The 26,165-nt window shown below is 41.7% G+C and overlaps 1 protein-coding gene across 2 annotated transcripts in view; it reads right to left on the bottom strand.

Annotated features, from left to right (window-relative positions):
- Positions 1-11,411: 11,411 nt before the first annotated feature.
- NGLY1 (N-glycanase 1) overlaps positions 11,412-26,165 on the bottom strand; it is a 58,073-nt gene continuing 43,319 nt past the window's right edge. The window contains exons 9-12 of one of the 2 annotated variants that reach the window (XM_082624853.1): positions 25,296-25,460; positions 20,233-20,418; positions 12,740-12,917; positions 11,412-12,348 (exon numbers count right to left, since the gene is read on the bottom strand). In XM_082624853.1, coding sequence (XP_082480979.1) covers positions 12,173-12,348; positions 12,740-12,917; positions 20,233-20,418; positions 25,296-25,460 — 705 coding nt within the window. In that variant the 3' untranslated portion in view covers positions 11,412-12,172. The remainder of the gene's footprint in view (positions 12,349-12,739; positions 12,918-20,232; positions 20,419-25,295; positions 25,461-26,165) is intronic. The other variant, XM_082624854.1, reaches the window with a different exon arrangement.

Genomic DNA, 26,165 nt, shown 5'->3' with positions numbered 1-26,165 from the left:
CATTTCTTCAGCCATGAATTTTTTTTGAAATTCAACTACTTCATGATCCACTTTAACAAAGTTTTCCTGCCATGATTCTGCCTTAGCATTTAATCTGTTTCAAATTTAAGTTTACAAGAAGTACAAGAGCTTTGATGGCTCCATATTTATTCAGTGAAGATCAAAGGCCTTCTTTGCTTTTTTTCGTCTTTTACATCTGCAAGGGATAACTAACATTTCAGATGACAGGTTTTCTTTCCACCAAAGAATTTAGCATGAGAATGCCTTCATTTTCAAGCATTTATTTTTCTCTAAGCCTAAACGTTCTCCAAATTATAAGCATGCTGCCATCACACATGGAATTTCATTCAGTGTTATGTTTCAAGAACACCAGGGATCTAACACACCATTCTTAATTGCCACCAGATACAACTTTGTCCCTGTTCTTCCCACAAAGCTCTTTTCCTAGTAAGACTGGCTTTAGGGCTTATAAAATGGTATAAGTCAAAGGTTGTTATCTTCCTAAACAGATCTTAGAGAAGATGGTTCTTTGTTGTGTTGTTTCCGTCTGGCAAAGGATCATTGACATACTTAAAAGATGGAACACATATGGAGAAAAATATAAAACAGGCAAAAGATTACTGTCCCAGTATATAAAGAACTAAAAATCAGTAAGAAAAGGACAAAAGAATCCAATAGAAAAGGAGGCAAAATATCCAAACAGGCAATTGCAGAGCAGGGAACTCAAATGATCACTAAATGTAAAAGGATACTCCAACTCACCAGTAATCAGAAAAATACAAAGTAAAGCAACAAAATACTATTTCACACAGATCATAATGGCAAAAGTTATAAAGTTTATAACTGAATAATTTTCAGAATGCTTTTAAAGTATTTTTAAGTATTTTTAAAGTTTATAACTTTAAAGTTTATAACTGGTGGGAATGTAAGTCACTATGGAGAACAATATGGAGGTTCCTTAAAAAACTAAAAATGGAGCTACCATATTATCCAGCAATCCCACTCCTGGGCATATATCTGAAAAAGACAAAAACTCTAATTTGAAATGATACATGCACCCCAGTGTTCATAGCAGCACTATTTACAATAGCCAAGACATGGAATCAACCTAAATTTCCATTAACAGATGAAATAGATAAAGAATATGTGGTACATATACACAATGGAATATTACTCAGCCATAAAAAAGAATGAAATAATGCCATTTGCAGCAACATGGATGGACCTAGAGATTATCATACTAGTGAAGTTAAGTAAGATAAAGACAAACACGATATGATACTACTTACATGTGGAATCTAAAAAAATGATACAAATGAACTTACTTATAAAATAGAAACAGACTCACAGACAGAGAAAACAAACTCATTGTTACTAAAGGGGAAAAGGGGGGAGGGATAAATTAGGAGTTTGGGATTAACAGATACACACTACTATATATAATTTAAAATAAACAACAACAACCTACTGTATAGCACAAGGAACTATATTCAATATCTTGTAATAACCTATAATGGAAAAGAATCTGAAAAAGAATATATAAATGTATACACACACACATATCTGAATCACTTTGCTGTACACCCGAAGCTATCACAACATTGTATATCAACTATACTTCAGAAAAAAGAATATTGTTATAAAGTTTAACAATATTGTGTATAGGCCAGGATGTAGACAAGCAGGAACTGGGATAAACTGCCAATAGTACTGTAAGGTGGCATAAACATCTTGGAGAAAAACTGGCAATAAATGTGAAAATATACATAGACTGTGAGTCAGCAACTCTATATCTAGGAATATATCCTAGAGAAACTGCACTTACCCACAAGGAGAAACAGGTAGAACTGGTTATAAGTACTGCTTGTAATAAACACGGAGAACAAGACAAACAACCATCAGGTTAGTAAGGGAGAAATAAATTGTGATACCATTAAACGATGGAATGGATTCAGCACTTAAGATAGTTAAGATCTATATGTTTCAACATGGATGTGGAAAATGACTGAAAGAGCGAATTAGTGAACATTATGTACTATTTACAATACTATTTATGTAGATTTAAAACTCTACAATTAATATTTTATATTATCAAATATATGCATATAGTAAAAGTTTAAAAATCATGCAATAAATAAACTCTAAATTCCTGATTCCAGTCGCCTGTGGGGAAGGGAGAAAGGGAGTAGCGGGGACCCACAAGGCCTTCAACTGATTAAGTGCTGTTCAGATGTTCATTAGACGATGAAGCAAATAAAACCAAGTGCTAATAGCACAGGGAGATCAGCCCGGTGCTTTGTGACCACCTAGAGGGGTGGGATAGGGAAGGTGGGAGGGAGACGCAAGAGGGAGGGGATATGAGGATTATATGTATACGTATAGCTGATTCACTTTGTTATACAGCAGAAACTAGCACACCATTGTGAAGCAATTATACTCCAATAAAGATGTTAAAAAAAAAAAAAGAAAAACCAAATGCTAATGTATTTCACTTTCGAGTGGAGAGGACACTGGGTTTTGTTATATCATTCTTTCTACTTCCCTGTATTTAAAAATATTTTTAAACTGACGTATTAACAAGTAACAGTGTGGGATACCTGGAAAATAGCTCTGGATGCTCACGATGATCCTTTACACGGTGAGGGTGCTACAGTGGGGCAGCCACTCTGTGGCGCTAGTTCCTCCAAATGCCGTGATGATACTTATAAAGCGTTCTGAAAATTATTCAGTACAAGGGTTCTTGTCAAAGACAGTCGTGAGAACTGAGCTTTGTCTCACAGAACACTGACTGAAGTGAGGGATTATAGAAATAAAGATATAAAAATTGGGCTTCCCTGGTAGCGCAGTGGTTAAGAATCCGCCTGCCGATGCAGGGGACATGGGTTCGAGCCCTGGTCCGGGAAGATCCCACATGCCTCGGAGCAACTAAGCCCATGCGCCACAACTACTGAGCCTGCGCTCTAGAGCCCGCAAGCCACAGCTACTGAGCCCGCGTGCCACAACTACTGAAGCCCGCGCGCCTGGAGCCCGTGCTCTGCAACGAGAAGCCACCCCAATGAGAAGCTCATGTACCGCAACGAAGAGTAGCCCCGCTCACTGCAACTAGAGAAAGCCCGCGCACAGCAACAAAGACCCAACACAGCCAAAAATAAATAAATTTATTTTTTAAAAAAGATATAAAAAGTAAGTCACCTACATTTTGTATCTGACATCAGAAATGACTCCTACCATCTTAGCTGACTTCCTGATGGATCCTAAGTTCCTGAAAATTCAAAGACAACAAACTTCAACGTGTCAAATTACTTTGCTTTAAGCAACTTGTACTATTAAGCAATTACCTTAAACTTGAGTAAAATGTGCACAAATAAAATAGTACATTCTTTTAGGGCCGGCACGAACTTCAACACGCACACGGGCAGATAACTTCTATGAGTAAACTGACCATAGGTAAAAGTGAATTAATGAATAAATAAAACCATATGCAATCCGTGTAGTCTATCTTTGATTTTACAGTCTTGGTAGATGGGAACAGGGGATTATTTCTCTAAGAAAAAACGTAGTGCAAGTATTACAGCAAAAGGTGACTGACTGACCCTAGGCTTCAGCATCAGAGCTGGGCAGGGGTGCGGGCTTATGGTCCCTACGGCCCTTATCATGGGGATACAGGTCCTGCCTTAAAGAAAGCGCAGCTGCTGCCATTGTGCATACAGTGTTGTCACAGCACCTAACTTTCCGATGTAAGCTGAAATCCAGATTTTATGGTAAATATAACCTAATTTCAAATTGTTGGTTGAATAAGACTGGGGACCGCCCAAAACATGAGCTATCGTGCACTGAAAGAAATATTATGCACTTGTAGAAAGGATAAGGAAGCTTTTAAAATACTCACATAGATGGGATTAACATACACACGCTACAATATATAAAACAGGTAATCAACAAGGACCTACTGTGTAGCACGGGGAACTCAATATTCTGTGATAACCTATATGGGAAAAGAATCTGAAAAATAGATGTATGTCTATATCTAACTAAATCACTTTGCTGTACACCTGCCACTAACACAGCGTTGTAAATCAACTATACTCCAATATAAAAAAAATACAGAGTGAGTGCCACAATATATCAAGTGAAAAAGGTGAGGTGCAAAACAGAATCTGTAGCATGGTACAGTGTCTGAAGTGATGGAAAGGGGGGAAATGTTTTTCCTGCTTATATTTTCAAAAAGAAAAAAATAGAATAAACCATGAGATCATAAAGGGAAAAGAAAATCCCTGAAACAAATGAATACTGAGCAGGGAGGGATGGGGTGAGGCTCGCTGGGGACTGGCCATGCCCGCCACTTACACGGTCTGCTGTGCAGTCAGCCTCCCAACCAAGGGAGAGGCCTGCCAATCAGCAGCCTCCCTGAGTGAGGAAACTTAGGCCTGCCACCTGGTATAACGTTATCAGCTTAGTCCTTAGTCATAAATACAGTCCATCAAACATTTACGAAAAGCCAACCACATGGAACAGAAAACAAGATGAACAATGTGATATGATCCAGAAGAAAGTGGAGATAATTCTTTAACAGAACAGACCTCTGGGAAAGTTATGATTAGGCATCTTGATAGAGAGAATGTCCCAGGCATTAAACAAGCACAAACCGATATGGAGGAAAGAGATCAGGAACAGTCAGGGATTAAAGGTGATTATCAAACAAAAAGCCCACCCAACAGGCAAACACAGTCACTCTTCGTACCCTCTGGTTCCGCAGCTGTGGACTGAAACAACTGTGACAAACAACTGAAACAAAAATATTCAGAAAAACCCTCCTCACTGTCGGTGGGAATGTAAACGGGTGCAGCCACTGAGGGGAAGTGTGGAGGGAGGGTCCTCAGAAAACTAAAAACAGAGGTGCCCTATGAGCCAGCAATCCCACTCCGGGGTATGTATGCGAAGAAAACAACAACACTGTCTTGAAAAGAGACATGCACCCCAGTGTTCATTGCAGCTCTATTTACAATAGCCAAGACATGGAAGCAACCAAAGTGTCCATCGACAGATGAATGGATAAAGAAGATGTGGCACATATATACAATGGAATATTACTCCGCCAGAAAAAGGAGTGAAATAATGCCATTTGCAGTATCATGGATGGACTTGGAGTGCATTATGTTAAGTGAAATAGAGAAAGACAAATACTGTGTGATATCACTTATATGTGGAAACTAAAAAATACAACAAACTAGTGTATAAAACAAAAAAAAGAAGCAGGCTCACAGAGATACAGAGAAAAGCTACTGGTTACCAGTGGGGAGAGGGAAGGGGGGAGGGGCAATAAAGGGGTAGGGGATTAAAAAAAGGGTTATTATGGGATTATATGAAATCATGTGAGACTTTTGAGAATTGTAAAGTACTATAGAATTTAAAGACTCCTTCATTCAATAAAAGCAGTAAATTAAAAAAATAAAAATCATTTCTTCAAAAAAAAAAAATTCAGAAAAAAAAATCCCAGGAAGTCCCAAAAAACAAAGCTGGGGGCCTCCCTGGTGGCGCAGTGGTTGAGATTCCGCCTGCCGATGCAGGGGACACGGGTTTGTGCCCCGGTCCAGGAGGATCCCGTGTGCCGCGGAGCGGCTGGGCCCGTGAGCCATGGCCGCTGAGCCTGCGCGTCCAGAGCCTGTGCTCCGCAACGGGAGAGGCCACAACAGTGAGAGGTCCGCGTACCGCAAAAAAAAAAACCCACCAAAAACAAAGCTGGAATTTGCCTCACACTGGCAACTGTTTACATAGCATTTTTACATTGTATTAGTCATTATAAACAGTCTAGAGATGATTTAAAGTACACAGGATATGCACAGGTTATGTGCAAATACCATGGCTTTTTTTTTTTTTTTTTTTTTTGCGGTACATGGGCCTCTCACTGTTGTGGCCTCTCCCGTTGCGGAGCACAGGCTCTGGACGCGCAGGCTCTGTGGCCATGGCTCACGGGCCCAGCCGCTCCACGGCATGTGGGATCTTCCCGCACCGGGGAACGAACCCGTGTCCCCTGCATCGGCAGGCGGACTCTCAACCACTGCGCCATCAGGGAAGCCCACCATGGCATTTTATAAAAGGGACTTAAGCATCCTTGGATTTTGGTACCTGTGGATACCAAGGGATGACTGTATATATAGAACATTCAGATAAGAAACAAAACTGGCTAATGAACATGATAAATTTTAATCTCATAGTAATCAAGGAAATGGAAGTTTAAACTAGGTATTTTTCATCCATCGGATCGGCAAAAAGAGCAACGCTGTTTTAATTAACTGTACTAGTTTGGGCTGCAGTAACAAATTACACAGACTAGGGGGCTTAAACCACAAATATTTCTCACAGCTGTGGAAGCTCTAAGCCCGAGATCAGGCTGGGCTCCCCGCGAAGGCCCTCCCCTCTTCCTGGCTTAAGGATGGCCTCTTCCTGGGTTCTCAGAGCTGGAGAGCGGAGAGGAAGCAAGCTCTCTTCTCTCCACCCAAAGGCACAAATCCCATTCATGAAGGCTCCACCCTCATGACCTAATTATCTCCCAAAGGCCCTACCTCCTAACACCCTCACACAGATCACACTGCAGGGGTGGGTGGGGAGAGGGTTAGAATTTCAGCATATGAATTGGAGTGGGAGGAGGGTACACCAACATTCAGTCCCGAACAGTAATCTCATGCTGTATCAACAAACCACTCACTATCTCTCCTGGTTTCTGTGCACTAGGAATTCAGTAGTGGTTTGGCTGGGCAGGTCCAACTTGCGTGACTCCGTCTCACGAGGGTGCAGTCATTGAAGGCTTGATGGGGCTGGAGGACAGGCTTCTATTGCCGTCGGTTCCTCTCCAGACCCGCTCGAGGCCTCCTGGCGCAGCCACGGGCCTCCTCCGGAACAAGCGGTCCAGGAAAGCAAGGCTTTTCATGACATACCACACACACGGTCACTTATATTCTACTGGGCACAGACCAGCTCTAATTTAGTGTGGAAGGGACAACACAAAGACGTGGAAGTCAGGAGGTGAGGCTCATTGGAGGCTGGCTACCACAACTGCCACATTCAGTTTGGGGGAGAATGGGAGGGAATGGGTGCCCTGATAGACCACTGCGGGGTGTGTAACTGGTGTACCTCATTTAGAGGGCAGTTTGACAGTGGGTGGGTGGTAAGATTTAAAATGCAACATATCTTTGCAGGTATTCTATGTGAAGGACATATGTGCAAGGAAGTTCAGTGCAGTATTTGCAATAACAAGAAAAAGGGGGAAAACCTACATATCTGTAAATTAGGGAATGCATAAATTAAGGAATACTATGGAGCAGTTAAAAAGAATGTGGCAGATCTATGACTGGCCATGGAAAGATTTCTAAGGCACATTGTTAAGAATACAAGAAGAAAATACTCTTCCATTTACATAAAAAGAAAACCAAATATCAATACATGAATACTGATTTTGTGTGTGTGCATAGATATCTCTGAATGTCAAAATCTACAGAAAAGCTCTGGAGACACATGTAAAAATTTTGGTGGTTACTTCTGAAAATGGTACAAGAGGAGTGGGGTGTGAAGGTAGCACTTTTAATTCGTAATACTGTCTTGTTTGAATTTTTAACAAAAATAAATAATCTAAACATTTAAAACTGGGAAATAACAGACTTTGAGTGACAACCCAAAGTGCCCTCTTACAGTAAAGAATTTGGGCTTTTGTGGCTAGAGTTTATTTTAGCTCTTTGGAGACCCTTTATGGCTCACTTATGGATTTCTAGTTGCTGCTACAATTTTGTCGATCTCAGATCAAGTCTTTAGAAAATTAAGGAAATAGAGCAAGGTCTCAACTTCTGAGTCTGCTTTCACTTGTCGGGGTGTAATGAATGGGAAACGGCTGTTAGACAGTCCGGTGTTAAAGTACCTGACTCTCAGGCTCTGTTTCATCAGCTATAAAATGGGGACAAGATATACTACCTACTGTACAGTGCCACTACGATCCAATGAGACACCGAAGTCACTGGTACCTAGTAGACACTCAAAAGGTGGCCACTATCAGTGTAGGTCCATTCTAAATCTCTGATCAGAAATAAAGCACTGGTTTGGTCAATATAAAGGATGTAACTGAATACATCCTAAGGGGAATAAAACCAATCATGACCTGTGTGGTTTTCCCTTATTCTTCCCATGAGTACTTTAGGAAGGAATACCACCTTGATCGCAGCTTATAAAAGTGTATTTGCTTACTTCACTCTGTATGACAGACCATATATACACTCCCAAATGTAAAATAGACAGCTAGTGGGAAGCAGCTGCATAGCACAGGGAGATCAGCTTGGTGCTTTGTGACCACCTAGAGGGGTGGGGACAGGGAGGGTGGGAGGGAGGGAGATGCAAGAGGGAGGAGATATGGGGATATATGTATACATAGAGCTGATTCACTTTGTTATACAGCAGAAACTAACACACCATTGTAACGCAATTATACTCCAATAAAGATGTTAAAAAAAAGGGTATTTGCTTTACCATATGATACCACTTATATGTGGAATCTAAAATATGACACAAATGAACCTATCTATGAAACAAATACAGACTCACAGACATAGAGAACAGACTGGTGGTTGCCAAGGGGGAGGGGGGGTGGGAGAGAGATGGATTGGGAGTTGGGGTTTAGCAGATGCAAACTATTCTATATAGGATGGATAAACAACAAAGTCCTACTGTACAGCACAGGGAACTATATTCAATATCCTGTGACAAACCATAATGGAAAAGAATATGAAAAAGAAGGTGTGTGCATATATATATATGCACACACACACACATATATATAAAAATAAATATATAAAACTGAGTCACTGTTGTACAGCAGTAATTAACACAACATTGCAACTCAACTATACTTCAATAATTTTTTTTTTTTTTTTTTTTTTTTTTGCGTTACGCGGACCTCTCACTGTTGTGGCCTCTCCCGTTGCGGAGCACAGGCTCCGGACGCGCAGGCTCAGTGGCCATGGCTCACGGGCCCAGCCGCTCCGCGGCATGTGGGATCTTCCCGGACCGGGGCACAAACCCGTGTCCCTTGCATTGGCAGGCGAACTCTCAACCACTGCGCCACCAGGGAAGCCCCTTCAATAAATTTTAAAACTGTATTTGAACTATAAAATCAAAACACAATTTATTGTGTTGTAGGAAAAAAAATACCAAAGCATATATATCTATAGTTATCTATTATCAAATTATAATACATTTTCTCTCCAGGAAAGCTTAACTATAGTTAGAAAAATAACTGGCTCTAACATCAGTTTTAGTATCTCCTCAACTTGAACATTCCTACCAAAGTATCTGTATTCATGAAACATGTAATACAACAGCAGTCCACACACAGGACTAGAATTCTATAGAATTACAACCCTGTGTTACTACCCTGCAACTCGGTAGAAGGGAACACTGAGTGTACAAGTCAATCTTGCCTGTGTTACTAATCCACTGCATTATTTAGACAGGCCCTTCTCCGGGCTAGAGCTTCCTCAAGGAAAAGTGAGGAGTCTGGATTAAATGATCTCTAACAACCCCCCTACCCCTAAATTCATGACACCGTGTTCTCTAGCCCTCCCTTAATCCGAGGCACTTCTTTTCCTTCTAAAGTGATCAAAACATAACTTCTTGTTCATCTTGAGAATGTGATTTCCAGCAAAGGACCTACTTTAAAAAAACAACACTGCAGGCTTCCCTGGTGGCAGTGGTTGAGAGTCCGCCTGCCGATGCAGGGGACACGGGTTCGTGCCCCGGTCCGGGAGGATCCCACATGCCGCGGAGCGGCTGGGCCCGTGAGCCATGGCCGCTGAGCCTGCGCGTCCGGAGCCTGTGCTCCGCAACGGGAGAAGCCACAACAGTGAGAGGCCCGTGTACCGCAAACACAAAACAAACAAACAAACAAAAACCAACACTGCAACAGAAAGCAGACGGTCTGTAAAGTTCCTCAGGACGCCAAGGTATAAAGCCTGTTAGACGGTGAGCAAGGGCAGCAGAGGCTCACCGACCAGCCGGTGGTTCTGCAGCGTGGTGCAGGTATCCCCTGAGCACTTTGCGCTCACCCTGGGGTCACTGAAGACTGAGGGCTCTTACAATAAGACCCCAGGATCACTCGGAGGTTTGTTTCTGATCCAGTAAGTCTGAGGTGGGGAGTGAGAATTTAAATTTCTAAGTTTCTAGGTGATACTGATGCCACTGGTTCACAGATAACGAACACTTTTGAAACCACTGCCCTAAGCATTTGTATTTTACATTTGTATCTTGTAAAGGTTTTAAGAGAGGCTTATTATTAATTTTTACAAAATATAAATGGTCTAGTTTTGGTATCATATATTTGGATTCTGAAATTTGTTTTGATCGAGATAAATGAAAACCCCTGCAAATTAATTACAATTTTTCAGCTGGAAAGAAAACAAAAAAAGATCTCCGATGACTGCTTTATAAAGGGCAGCTAATATGAGGGCCAGTTTATTCAGGGGGTTTGTACTATCAGCCCGTCTCTGCCTCAGTTACTTTTGCCTTACTGGTTTACTCACTATGCCGTACACATTACTGAGAATTGCTTTGTCTCATATCTTCTGTACTATTGCCAAACTTGTCTGTATCATAAAATATCTATTAACGTGTGTCAGGTACCCTGAGGTTGAAACTCTCAAGGAACACATTTAAGAAAAGTGTGCAACTGCTTTTCTCTTCAGTAGTTCAACTCTGTAAAAATACAGGATATTTGAACTTTCTGCTTAAAGCCACAGTAAAGATTAGAATGTTTCCTTTTCACAGATAAAGTACATTCAGTTTATCTCTATTGCCATCTTTAACAAGACTGCTCGTCAAGCTCCAGTTTTTCTCATGAAGAGTGTTGTCCCACTTATCATCCAAATACTCACCGTGACAAAACCAGACACTTCAAGACAGGTAGGAGACAAGGCTGTCCAATTTCACGTATTTGGCCACTCTACGATGCTATGATTAACTTAAGAGTTTCAGAATTCCAGAAAATTTTCTAATATTCGAGACGTATTAATAAATTTAGACACACAAGCTACCTTTAAGTGTAACTTTTTAGCAAGAAGGTGATCCTCAGCAGAGTTGGACTACGATAAAAAAGAAAACATGAGACCTTTGTTTCAGAATTCCAGTACATATTTCACAACGCATGTCTGGCCGGGAGAGATGAGAAATCGCTCTGCAGAAAGTGACAAAAGGCATGTAGGGAGCGGGGCCGTGGTCGTCTTCGTCACTGCATCCCTTGCGGTGCACACAAAACACTTCATAAATGTTCACTAAGTTTAACTGGAGAGGTTACATGGAACACACACACACACACACACACACACACACAAACTCTTGATACAGTATATACACACTGAATAATCCCAGTTACATAGTTTCAAAGTTAAGAATAAACATTTTATTCAATGAGGTAGATAAAAATACTCAAAAGTAAACTCAAAAGTAAAGCATTTTCAGAAGTGCCCACATATTATGGATTTATGGTGTATCTTTGATTATGCAGTGTTAACCATTTTCATAATTCTTGTCTATTCGAGCGGTTTTCAATGTTTAGCATACTTATGATTTTTATTTAGCCAAAGTAATCACTAAAAAGATATAACGCAAAATAATTCATTTTATTTCTTAAATGCCTATGTATTTACAACCATAAAAATTTTCATGCTCTATAACTTATGAAATACTACACTTTCACGTTTATTAAAAATTAAAAAATCTTAGGAAATCTATTTCAATTACTTATGGAGAAATTAATGCCAGAATGATCAGAAACTGTCAAATTACTATTATTAGCTTAAGATTTCATCATAATCACGAATAGCATTTAACCACGAATACCTTCATTTTACTTTTAAAACCATACTTACAACTTTTAGGTTAAAATCTCATAGTGGGGCAGTAATAAGACTTCACTCCAAATCAGTCACATATGGAAGGAAGCTTTTAATTCAAGGTTTCATTAGGGTCCACAGTAAAAAGATACATTTTCATGAGGGTTAACACGATGGATAGCCAACAAGGAAATATGCTAGCAGGGGGTAGACCACTGCCATCTAAGCATGCATGGAACCAACAGACTACTTCAGAACATGCTATGTCCTTGATTATTGCCAGCTTTTCTATAACGTTCAGGTTCTCAAAGGTCACTGAATTTTATAATTATCTCCAAACAATTTTCTTCAGGGTCATTTAAGCTTTGTCTAAACAGCTGGGTGTGTTGCCAAGCAACAACACCATCTCCTCTGCTTAATTCTGCTTCCAAAATAACTTCAGTGGCACCAGAAAAATCATGATAGGAGCGAAGAATTTTATCTGTTGGAGGAAAAAAAAAAAATTAACACTTTGCTTTTGGTAAGAACATAAAGAGATAGTTTTGGAATGCATTTGACATACCTGCCTTATAGATAAAAATCAACCCTTAAAAAATAAATACAAATTATTCTTTATGGAGGAAACGTGTCCTCTGAAAAAAGAAACGATGTTTTCTCCTTCCATTTGTGTTTCACCATAAAAAACATCCGCCCTACTATTAATAATGAGGTTAAACTACAGGTTTTAACTTAAATTTTTTTTTTTTTTTTACTGCAACAGTATGAATAACTCTAGGCTAAGGAAAACTCTTAACTACGTCTCAGATAAGCGCAATCCCTCTTCAGAGTGCTGAACACACGCTTCACGATTACTTCTCCCGTCAAATGCTTACCGCCCGCCAGCTCTACTTGTGTTGCATCAGATCTCAATTTCCACTGCACTGCGCCTGTCTCAAAGGTCTGGCTACTTGTCCTAATGGAAATGCTATCTACGTTGAGGCCAACTGACCCACATTCAAACTTCCAGGAAATGTAAGCATAAGACGATCCTTCCTTTCGGGTTAAATACACCTATAAAGTAGGTGGGAGAAAAGGAACTGTCAGAGATCATCAAACAGTGTAGAAAAACACATACAGTCACAGTCTTATTGCCACAGGAACTATGCACAAATGGTTATTTAACACATAACTTTTCTCCACTGAAAAGAGTTTTACTGCTAACAATTTTTCATTTTATTAGCAATCTTTGCGATAGCATCTTTTGCTATGGATGAAAGGTATTATTTGAATACAGGTGCCTCAATAAGTACAGCCCTAAGGCTGCATGCTAACCAAAATTTTGGTAAATCATATTCTCTTTTAAATTACCAACTCCAGCTATTTATTTATTTAGTTTTTACATTTATTTATTTGTTTATTTATTTTTGGCTGCGTTGGGTCTTTGTTGCTGCTCCTGGGTTTTCTGTGGCTGCGTCCAGTAGGGGCTACTCTTTGTTGCGGTGCGCGGGCTTCTCACTGTGGTGGCTTCTTGTTGTGGAACATGGGTTCTAGGCGCGCGGGCTTCAGTAGTTTCAGCACATGGGCTCAGTAGTTGTGGCTCGCAGGCTCTAAAGCACAGGCTCAGTAGTTGTGGCTCACGGGCCTAGCTGCTCCACGGCATGTGGGATCTTCCCGGACCAGGGCTCGAACCCGTGTCCCCTGCATTGGCAGGCGGATTCTTAACCACTTCACCACCAGGGAAGTCCCCAGCCCAACTATTTAAAATGAACTTTATGATGAATCCTGCTGAAAATGAAGAGTCTTTTTAAATGCAATTATTCCTTAATGTATCTTCTTTTCTAAGCCTGGATTTTCAGATAAGCTTTCCTAGAATGAGATGGGCCATATCCTCTAAATCAAGCAAATACCTCAGTCATTGCTAAGCAATGGGAATGGTTTACAAGGCTAAAAGTCCATGCTCCCCGGAAGCCTCTCTAAACAAGATGCTCCCCAGGCCTTCACCATCAATGCTGTGACCACCGTCAATGTCCTAAGACGTCCAGACCGACCGCTGCCTCCAGTCCAGCTCCCTTCACAGTTTCATCCACACTCTTCAAATGTGCTGACATGAAAACTGAACATCCACAGCCCTGGCCCACTCACCCAGGCTTTAACCCCTGAGAATCTGACTCTTTACTCATTTATCCCTAATGTCCAAACTCCCACAATAATCCATGCATTTCTTCGAAATAAGTCTTGGAAAAAAAAAAAAAAAAACCCTTTCCTCATGGATACTGCACTTACACTTCGGTCATGACGTTACACTCATCTTTCTGCAACTGCCTAATTAACGTTTTTAACATCCCACTGCCTCCTGTCCTTTGCTGATCTAGAACATACAGCAAGTACCTGCCTCTTGCATGACATCCAAACTCGCAGTTTTCATGGTCCTCCACAAGTGCATCCCACCTTGAACTGCCAATACTCCATGACACAAATGTAACTGTTTTATTTCAGGTATACTTGTATTATCTAACTTAACCAAATCATAAATGCTCTGGGGGCACAGGCTCTGGATTTATGGGGTTTAATAAACAGTATTTAAGTACTAGAAACTTGTGCGCACACACATACATTCTTTCAGAAACAGCTAATCTACTTCTCAGGGGCAAACAGCTGGCAGCACCACATGAAACACACCTGCCATGGAAATGTCCAATTCCTTACTATTCTAGTTCTCAGCCATCAAGTAAAACGTCAGTCACTGCTAGCATGCTATTGATATGCTATTCTACTCGGCAACCTCTAGCTAGTTTTCTTCCAGGTTAAATATGCTGGCTAATTTGAGTTTTTAGAATCAGTGAGCTGGAGACAATGAAACTGTTAAACAATCACTCTCCAAGGAAGATGACTTAAAACTCCTTAGACCAGAAACACACAAAGCGCCTGCTGCTGTTCTGCACAACCATCCCAGCTGTCTGCACTGTTGCCTGCCCCACTCGGGTTCCAGGTACCTCACTCTAGCACGTCGGATGCGTGTGTGCCTCCTGCTTTGCTCCCCTGAGAGCTGTGTGCATGGAGAGCCTGGGCTCAGGGCTGCAGCAAAGCTGCCAGGGAGCTGTTAGTCTCACCAACACTAAACTCCTGGGCACCTAGGGATTATCCATAATGTAATTACTCCTCCAAAGGAGAGGCTAGGAAGTGGGGCTACCTGGAAAAGAAGAGCCAGACAGAGGGGTCACTGGAAGAAAGGTGGTGGGAAGAAACTGAAAGACAGGGGGCAAATATATTTATGTCTCAATACATGTCTTGTGTGTCTTGTGTGTTTTCAGAGCTCAGTGGCTTCAAATGCCCCCGCTAAAAGTGTGGGCATATAAAATACGATAGGCTGAAGTCAAGCTAACTTCAAAGTTCTAGTTTACCCCCAAGAACTGCCTTAATTGTATCACGTGAGTCTGGGCCAAAAATTTTTTTCTTCTTCTTCTTTCTTAAAGCTTCTAATTTTGAGACATGACAGAAAAGTCTTACAGGTACACATGGAAAAGTAATACCTGATCACAGTAGAAAGTGAAGACAATCTAATGAGAACTGTTTTTAACTGTCACAGAAGGCTTATAATGGCTGTTGAACATGTCGGAAAATTGCTTTTTCTAAGACTTACATTTTTCAGTCCTGAAGGCATCAGTTTTTACAACTCTAAAACTTTAAAGGATACGGTGGACTTCATCATTGAATTCTTAGATGCTTAAATAAACCTTTAAACATACTGTGAGCAAATAAAAGTCCTCTTAGGCTAAAGAAACAGCATATGGAGATAAAGCAGACCCTATTTATATTGAAAATCCATGTCATCTTTTGGACGCAACATATTCTGTCTGTAGCACTTTAACCAACTTATTTAACTCAGCATTTTTAGAGACTGTAGGATGTCACTATGGTACTGAGTACACTATGTATACCCAGTTCCATAGTATACTATGTATACGCAGTTTGGCACTTTGAAATGTACCAAAACATCAGGATTTACATAAACCTCCAACTGTGGTCCTGTCTAGATGTAAAACCAATAGAACCAGTAATTATAATTTATTTAGGAGAAAAAAAATACTTTATAACCTCTCCAACAGGCAACTGTTTGCTCTAAAGGGGAAAAAAAGCATTTTTTTAACTGTTGATCGTTCCGAACTTCTTGATTTACCTTCAACAAATGTTTTGCCTGTTGGCTTTTTAAATTTGTATGTGATCCACCCTGGCCCCTCTCTGGCATCCGTAGACAACGAAAGCACATCACACACAACCTGTGGGGAGGAATGAGACCAGTGCATCTGTGGCTTCAGATCTAAGTTATACTGCGTGCCATGCACCCTGCTGAGACTGGTCCTGAGGGTTGTGGCTGCGACCACTACTCTCAAGACTGTGAACAACCTGCACATCAGCTTCTTTCTGTATTTCACATTCTTGGGAAGATCTGCACTTAAAGATTTTCTCATTACGTGAGAAACATGCCAGGCTGGTTAGCCGGCTGTTATGGTTTCCTGGAGGTTCAGTTTGCACTGCACTGTTTGAAGCTGCTCTTTAGTACACACTTAAAATTCTCATTCTGCTGCGGCTGCTGAGATGAACTCTGAGTTCACGGTGCAGTCAGTCATTCCTACAGATCCCCAGCAGAGCAGCTGTATTTCAAGAAATGCTAATTGAATGCTAGTAAGCTGCTCTTGCTCATGAATCTTATTTTTGGTTATTCCAATTCTTCAACTGAGGTCCAGCGTGAACACTGTCAGTTCCCACTGTATTTTCATCTTTCCAGACTATGCTTCCTACTTATTCCATCTGCAGCCTCTGGATGGCCAGTGTGATGATGGCCCTCCTTTGCCTGAACTCCTGCAAGGTTTCCTATTGCATAAGTGCAAGGTCATCAAAGTCCCTGGGGCCTGACAACCGTTCACCCCTCCGGCCTTCTTCCCCGCTGTTCTCCCCGTGTTCCTGACTGCTTCCTCTTCTCTGAAGGTGCGGGTGTTTCTTGCTTCTGTGCGTGTGTACACTGTTTCTCATGCCCCTCTCTGAGAAACTCCCCTCTGCCGCCCCCTCGGATATCACTTCTTCTGCAAGGCTCCGGCGTGAGGTGCAGCGGCTCTTCCTCGTGTGTCACACACGGGCCCACGTGTCTTCCTCCTACACAGGCCTAGCTCACCTTGGGTGCGCCTCGTAACTCACCACTAGGCCCTAAGTGCCAAGCACAGAGTATGACAGGGCGCACGGCTGCTGAACGGCTGAGGGGGTCAATTCCTGACATTACGCCGTGCACCCGAAAGGGCTAACGTGACTCTAGTGGCATTGAGAATGACAAAACCGCTCAAAACTGCAAAGTACTGAGGAACATCCAAGGGGCACAGTCTGAATGAACAGAGCTCCTGCGGTGCTCGACGTGGCCCTCGGGCGCCGCAGAATTTATGCCGTACACACTCAAGTGCTCGTTCTCACATCCACCTGTCTTTATTATTAAACATTTGCTACGTATCAGGCACTATGCTAGACATGTGAATACTGAGAGCACAGAAGTGAGTAGGAAAAGACGAGGTCTCTGCCCGGGCCATGTTTACAGTCCGGTAGGAGAGAGACAATCTGTTCTCACACACGTGCATAGAATAAACTTCAGGAAGGGGAGGGGCATGATGCCACGAGTCAATACAGGGTAAAAGGAACCAGCTGGCCAGGACTGGACGGAATGAGGCTTACGCAGGTCCTAAGGGTAAGAATAAGTTAGTCCCACAGAAAAGAAAGAAATGAGGCTCCGCGAGGAGGGGGGCAGGGCAGGGCAGTGCATGCAGAGAGCCAGGGGGCAGCCTGGGGGTGCAGGGCGAGGGCCAGACTCAAGAGACCGGAGCTGCTTTTCACCCTGAGAGCACTCAGTAACGAACGGGGTTCTGAAAACGTTCTCCATGCTGTAGCCAGAAAAACATCTTTGAAGGGACCAGGGCAATGCTGGGAGACTAGTCAGGAAGCCACTAACATCACTTTTATCAGGGTGTTATTACTTGTCTCCTAAAAAGAAGACTTTTCTTTTTTTCTGCGGTATGCGGGCCTCTCACTGTTGTGGCCTCTCCCGTTGCGGAGCACAGGCTCTGGACGCGCAGGCTCAGCGGTCATGGCTCACGGGCCCAGCCGCTCCGCGGCATGTGGGATCCTCCCGGACCGGGGCACGAACCTGTGTCCCCTGCATCGGCAGGAGGACTCTCAACCACTGCACCACCTGGGAGGCCCAAAAAGGAGACTGTTGATTGAGCTTTTTATGCTCCCTTCAAATCCAGACACCACTGAACAGTGTCTTTGCTAAGGAGTAAAATTCAGAGTCTCTGTGCTCCCGGGAGGCTGCCACTGTGAGAGCTTACGGCTCTGTTCTAATCACCCACAGACGGGCTGCACGGGACCTGCCGTAACCCCAGCGTGGGGATTACTGAGTGGAATGAGCCTCTAGTTTTAGCTGAGTGAGAATCCCTAGCAGGGGGCGTCCTCGAACAGAACGACAGAGGTTGATTTAGGCGAAAAATTCATGTTTTAATGGCAACATATGACTTCGGAGTGATTAGTCTCTACAAGCGCAGTTACAATTCCAGCATTCTTCTTCATTTAGTAGTATTTTAACTGGAAATGGATTCGTTCAGCTTTTTGAAAAATGGCGCCCCTAGTAAAAGCACACGAAGGCACAAACTTTGCTTCAGTAGGCTCTTGTTTCATACTTAATGGCCCTCACACCTCACTTGCCTTACGTAAAGCCTTCTCACACAACACCCCGGCTCCGGCCACAACCATCCCCTCAGAGGTCTGGAAGCGAGCCCTGCCCTGCACGCTCCGGCCCTGTCTCGCGAGCACCTACTCCGCTCTCCGCGCGCAGGCCCAGCGGCACCCGCGCTATAGCGCTCTGCCAGCCTCCCGCAGTCCCCATGGCAACGCGCTGGCGTCCTTGTTACAGCGCCCTGCGTCGTGGCTGCTCACGCTTCCTGGACTGTGAGGGCCGACACGGTGGCACCTTCACCTGCGCGTCCTCACGGTGAGAGCCGTGCCGGGTACAGCAGGCGCTCGGTGCGCGTGTGCCGATGAGCAAACGCGGGAACAGGACGGGAGCATGCACACGCTGACCCTGCTCCTGGGCACAGTGCTCTCTTCTCCACCAGGCCGGCGGTCAGGGCGCGAGGCATGCCTTGTCTCCAGTTCAGCACACGCCAGTCCTTGGGTAAACGCCACGTCTGTCCTCTCCTGCTTTCTGTTCAGAGCAATTCTTCAGGTAAGGATGGTTTTCCAGAAGAAGCTCATCCTCTCTCATCAGCGAGAAGAGTCAATTACAGATACACATATCTTGAAGTTTTAAATTTTATCTTGTATTATATTTTATGCCTTTCCTTAACTAAAGAAGAGAATTCCTCCATCTACAATCTCAATGAGCCTACAAATCATTCTTGGCTTAATACAAACAGATAGTCAAAATAAGCACCAAGGTAAGTTTAGAACAAAAACCTATGGGGTGGGGGGGGTGGTGGTAGAAGAAAGCAGGGACCTTATCTTTGTATGTCCTCTGTACTCTGATTAATGGCTGGTACAGTGATAAGCATGTAGTAGATGCTCATAAACACCAGCAGCTATTCATCTGTGACTCACCTGCTAAATCTATTCACTATGTCTTACAAGTGAACAGCTTCTCACTCTTCAGGTGGCAAGTTAAAGCTGCCTATAAGCTCATTCACTCCAGTGAAACCTATCAATAATATGGTCAGACCTACTTAGGTCATGTGAGTTGCTCTGAGCTTATTTTTGGTGTGTGCCTAAGGGGGAGGGCAGTCTAAAAGCAAAGCCTCTTATTCCAGACAACAAGTAACAACAATGTACAAGTTGGTATAATAGACTACTACACTCCCACCATCCATTTCTCCCTTTATTTTTAGGAAACAGAGAAGAATAACCAATGTCGCTGCTCAATCATCCACATTCTTATGAAACAGAAGTGTGTTAGATGGTTAGCTCTTGGGACTTTGGACTAAATGGGTTACAGTCCCTAAGAGCTTGCCCATAGCAGGCAATCAGTACACATCTATGAAGGAAGTGGATAACAGTATACTCTACATATCCATGCAAAAACTAGTCACATGAGTTGGCCATACACTTGATTATTTTTCCCCATGAAAGAATTAAATTCAGCCTCTTTGATGAAAATGGATACTTTCTTGATATAAACACACAGATTTCGAATGGACATTTCATTAAACAGAGAGCAGAATCTTCTTTTACAACTTAAAGGATTACTAAAAGTAATTTTGATATCCGTTTTCACATTATGCACAGCTGAAAAATGAAGCCAATCTATATTTGTTTAAACAATGACTGAAGTTTTAAACAGCTTCATGCATTACGTTACCATGTTCCAGTCTGTTTCAACTTTTCTGAATATGGATTCCATTCTCCACACACCATTCTCCCATCCAGAAATGGTTTGGTTATTACTTGAAATGCGGACATAATGATTTTTTACTATATTATAGCAAAGGTGGAGCTGTTTAGAAATCTTCTCGTTTTCAGAGGGGATGAACAGGGTTTCTTTACTCTTAAAAAGAAAGCAGAATTAGTTTTTCAACATAATAGAAAACAGATCCATAGAGAGGTACTGCTATGGATAGTGGTTAAGAGATTCCTTCAACTTGAAAATGAAAAACTGGTGCCACTGGAAAATCTGGAAAATATTTTACAGATTAAATATGAACAGTATGATGCTGACGTAGCACCAAACATTACTAGACAGAAAACAAGAAATATAAGCCGTAGCTAACTTACACTTTTCGGATTTTGTGTCAACATGACTTCATTTCCACCACCACCATGTCTTAATTGGATGCTGCAATCCTCTCCTACAGCTGATTTCCCAGCTTTCAACTCTTAACTTCTCCACACAGTCATCAATGTGATTGTTAAAAATGTAAATTGGGACACATCACTTTCTTTTTTTTTTGGCTGCACCACGTGGCATGGGGGACCTTAGTTCCCCCAGCAGGGATCGAACACACGGCCCCTGCAGTGGAAATGCAGAGTCTCAACCACTGGAAGCCCCCAGGGAAGTCCCTCACCTTCCTGCTTAACTGGCTCCACTGACCTCTCACTGCACAGGAACGCCACACCTCTACCAAGGCTACCGGGGCCCACATGGCTTGTCCTCTGCTTCTTCTCCAACCAGATCCCATGGCACCCTTCTCTGCGGTCTCTTCACCCCCACCGTGTTACTTCTTCTTTAGTTCCTCACAAAGGCCCAGCTGCTTCCTGCCACAGGGCCATGACACATGCTGTTCCCTCCGTCTGGAATGCTGTTCCTTCTACTCTCCAGCTACGTGATTCTTTCTCACCCTTCAGGCCTCAGCCTAAAGCCGTTTCACCAGGGTCCTTTCCTGATGCCCGAAGAGAGGACAGTGCCTGGGAGGTATAGCTGGAAACAATCTTTCGCACATGTGAAATTGCTACAAAAACTCTTGTTTCACCTTAAAATTCCAGGCAAATTTTGCATTCTATTACAAATAAATGTTTATTTTAATGTAAAACAGTCGCCTGAAATCACCGGTTGAATCTCAGGTTTGAGGAAGATGATGTATTTGTCCCACGCCTGTCTGTGGCACCGACACAACGTCCCCTCCCACTCAGATGTGAGCATAGCAGCGTGTGGTGTGTGGGGCTGGGCTGCCCTGTGCACTGCAGGTTGCTCGGCAGCATCCCTGGCCCCTCACCCACCAGATGCCAGTGGTACTGCCCCTCACAGCTGAAACCCCCAAAATGTCCCCGGACATTACAAATGTCTCCTCGAAGGCAGTCATCCACTGTTGAGAACCACTGCTCTAGTCTGTATCAACGTCTTGCTTCTAACTAATCAATTTACTAATCAATCAAGATAGTAGGTGATGCTTTCCTGTTAAACATTGGGAACTAGGTAGTACACAATGTAAAAACTTCAAATGTACAAGGATCAATAAGTAGAATACAAAACATCTTAGAGATGGAAAGAGAAAAATATTTATAAATGTATAAACAAGAAGATAATTCCCTAGCAGAACCTGGATAAGGTAAAAAAAAAAAAAAGTAGTTTATTATTTTTAGAAGGTGATTTTCTAACTATGAATTAGTACACTACACTTTAAAACAAGCATGTAACAATACTTCTCAATTCTTCTCTATCAAAGGTATTTCAGAGTGCTGACATAAAGCAGATGGAATTAAAATATTAAAGTAGCATTGTCTACTATTTTACCAAGGATAACTAATTACCAAAGGGAAAAGAAAAATATATGTTACTGAATATATCATATTTCATAATTCTTTAAAATATAAGATTAAGACAAAACTTCTCTTTATGAAAATATCACCAATGTTTCCTTCTTTTTCCAACCGATTTCAAGATACAGTTCCCTAATTTTTTAGGACTGACTTTTAAAACAAACATCTATTTGTAAAGAGGAAAATGATTTTTTAAATCCACGGCCCTAATATGGTCTCCAATAACTGAGAAATCAAAAAAATGTTCATCAGGGAAAACAATCTGGGCATAGGACCCAATTCACATTTTTAAAGTTTAATCAATGTATATGTCATGCAAGAGGAAGCACACTTATCCACAAAAAGAAAAAGAAGCGAAGACCTAAATACCCCCATTTTAAACTGAACACAGCTGTGAATGACATTAGCTCTTTTCAGTTGGCTTCATTTAGATTTAGACTTGTAACTTGCACTGCATCAGCAGTGATCTGAATTATTTGTTGAAATTAGATCTTGTAATTCTACGGCTGAACCAACACTTCTAACTGCCAGCTAAAGATGATGGGATAAATTTAAAAGTAAACAAAGTTTACTAGAGATAATTCTCCCCTTCGGGACATATTCCTTTATTAGAGAAATGAGGTGTAACAATGGCAAATTTAGAAAAAGTAGATATAAAACTTTGTGTGGGACTGTTTGATACTGCTACTGTGATGGATTATTTTCCTTTTAAGCATTTTTCATTGCTTATCTTCTTAGACGTTTATATTAAATACTTTTAGTGAGTCAACTTTAAGCTCCCTAAGAGCAAAGGACAGTCTACTGTACTTAATGTCCATTACAGAGCACACTGCTTTAATGCTAGCCCCTAACTCTAGAAATTACATTTCCATTGTTCTTTATTTAATTTTGGGAGATTAATCAAGTGATAATATCTTCAAATAAGTTTGACTATATAACAGTACTCAGAGCAACAACACTTTCTAGCCAAAACCAGATGCAAGCAAGTATGTAATAAGAAATAAACACTTTCATCCGCTGAATTACCCAGATTCTATTATTTTTCCCACTTTATAAAGTTTTCATAGCACTGAACGCGACTTCACAAAAGAGGATATCCAAAAGTTTAAAGAATGGGACTTCCCTGGTGGCCCAGTGGTTAAGAATCTACCTTCCAACACAGGGGATGTGGGTCTGGTCCCTGGTCGGGGAACTAAGATCCCACATGCCGCGGGGCAACTAAGCCCGTGCGCCGCGCAACTACTGAGCCTGCACACTTCAACGAGAGCCTGCGTGCCGCAAACTACAGAGCCCACGTGCTCTGGAGCCCACGCGCCGCAACTAGAGAGAAAAAAACCACACGCCACAACCAGAGAAGCCCATGTGCTGCAACGAAGAGCCCATGCACCGCAACAGAAAGATCCCGCATGCGGCAACCGAAGACCTGACGCAGCCAGAAATAAAAATAAATAAATAAACGAAAGTTTAAAGAACAGACATTCAACTTCATCATTCAGCACCAAAGTGCAAATTTAAAATCGGAAAAAAAAAGGATATATATGTACGTATAACTGAATCATTTTGCTGTACACCTGAAACACAACACTGTAAATCAATTATACTTCAATAAAAAATAAATTTAAAAAAACTATGTTTTCCAGGAAAAAAAAGTAATTTCTTACTAAAAAAATAATAAAATCACAATATAATACTATCACTACTATATACCACCAGAAATGCTAACATGAAAAAGACAGACAGGCAGCTATAGGCAGAGCCATAGAAAAGCCTCATTTACTGCTGGGGAGGGTGTAAACCAGCACACATGCTCTGGGAAACTGCTCAGCGGCATCCGCTAAAGCCGAACATCCTCACACTACTGCTGCGATCCAGCTATTCTGCTCCCGGGTAGGCACCCATCTGAAACGCATACACATTCACTGAAAACATGTCTGTGTATGTTCACAGCAGCATAAGTTTTAAAAACCTGAAGTATAGTTGATATACAATATTGCGTTAATTTCAACTGTAGAGCAAAGTGGTTCAGTTATTTCTATATATTTTTTTCAGGTTATTTTCCATTACAGGTTATTACAAGATACTGGATATAGTTTTCTGTGCTCTACAGTGAACCCTTGTTGTTTATATCTTTTATACATGGTAGTGTGCATCTCTTAATCCCATACTCCTAATTTATAACCCACCCCTCTCCCCTTTGGGCAACCATAAGTCTGTTTTCTATGTCTGTGGAGTCTGCTTCTGTTTTGTAAATAGATTCATTTGTATTTTGTTTTAGATTCCACATACAAGTGATATCATGTAATATTTGTCTTTGTCTGACTTACTTCACTTAGTATGATAATTTCTAGGTCCATCCATGTTGCTGCAAATGGCATTACTTCCTTCTTTCTTATGGCTGAATAGTATTCCATTGTATGTATGTACCACATCTTCTTTATACATTCATCTGTTGATGGACACTTAGGTTGTCTCCATGTCTTGGCTATTGTAAATAGCACAGCAGCACAATTTTAAGCCAAAATCGAGAAACAACCCAAATACCCAATAGTGATGTGGATAAATTATACTATATTCACACAGTGGAATATTATACCACAATGAGAAAATAAATGTACTATAAACACGCAGCAACAAGTATGAATCTCACTAATGTTGAGATAGAAATCGTCCACTAAAGAGTACATCCTGTATGATTCCATTTACATAAAGCACAATAACAGGCAAAACTAGTCCATGATATTAGAAACCAGGAAAAAGGTCACTCTTAGGGGTGAAAGGCAGTGGCTGGAAGGGAACTCAGGTCGTTCAGACACCTGCTAGTCTAACTTCTTATTCTGGTTAGTGGTTACATGGGGAACCACAATTTGTGAAAATCTGTTAAGCTGTACACTTATAATTAATGTGTTTTTATGTACTTTAGTCATAACTGCCCTAGAAATTTACATAAGGTAACAACAGAAAAATCCCATTTTAATTGCTTTGCTAACTCTTGTATGTAATTATATTACGTCAATCAATTATTGGTTCTCTTCAAATGTTTACATTTTTTAATAATTACTCTGCAAAGTTCACTGAAAGGTCGGGGCCAACGTGTTTTTCTGTATGTAAAGGGCACAGGACAGGAAGTGGTAAAGTGAGAAGGTTATCAGGCTGTAATGAAGCAAATACCTCTGGACCCGTTTCACCTCGGGCTACTCTCCACGCCAACGACCCAGATATCCTTCCTCCAAGTTCTCCAGGCTTAGGGCTTTTGGGAGATATAAATTCAACAAGCTCCACAATGATCCTCTGGAGAAGTTCTTTTCTTCTGTTTTCTGACAAAGAGATCTGCCTCTGTAATGCACGTTTAAAAAAAACATCATTAACGATTAGGGGAATGCAGAGGTCCATCTCTAAGGGTGAATATAATTAAGACATTTGTATTTTAACAGGGTCTTGGAAAGAAGTAACCAACTTTGTTTTCATACATGTAATTTTGGAAAATAGAAAGGACACTGTGGAAACAAAATACTTTTACAAATTTTATGTTAAGAAATCACTGAACACCCATATCCAACTTCCCATGCCCTTTACTGGCTTAAGTTTAAAACAGAGGCAGCAGCTTGTGTTTCTGGCTGTGACAGCCTGAGTCAGACTAAGTGTCCTGCTGAGAAAGGTGTGGACAGCAGGGCACCACACCCACACCCACACCCACACCCACACCAGCTGTCTGAGCTACCAAGGTAGCCCGACCTGAAGAAGCTAAGATCCCAAGGGAAGAAACAAACTGAGGTGAACTGAGGCAGGTGAACTGAACTGCGCCTCTTCTCCCTTCCAGGCATTTGCCAATCATCAAATGGCCCGAGGAGCCGAGCTCAAAACAGGTGAACATGTTGAAACACTGAATCTCAACCACTGTAAGGTGATCTGCCTTATTCTAATTGCCTGCCAACAGCAAAATTCGTTGTTTTTTAAATCATGAAAAATAATATGCATATATATATAGTAAAAAAAATTTCAGTACTACCAAAGGGGTATAAAATCAAAGCTGAAACTTCC

The sequence above is a fragment of the Mesoplodon mirus genome (assembly GCF_964341445.2).
Source record: "Mesoplodon mirus genome assembly, chromosome: 6".
Taxonomy (NCBI): Eukaryota; Metazoa; Chordata; class Mammalia; order Artiodactyla; family Ziphiidae; genus Mesoplodon; species Mesoplodon mirus.
Note: the sequence above shows the minus strand (reverse complement) of the source record. Positions and strands in the feature narration are given on the sequence as shown.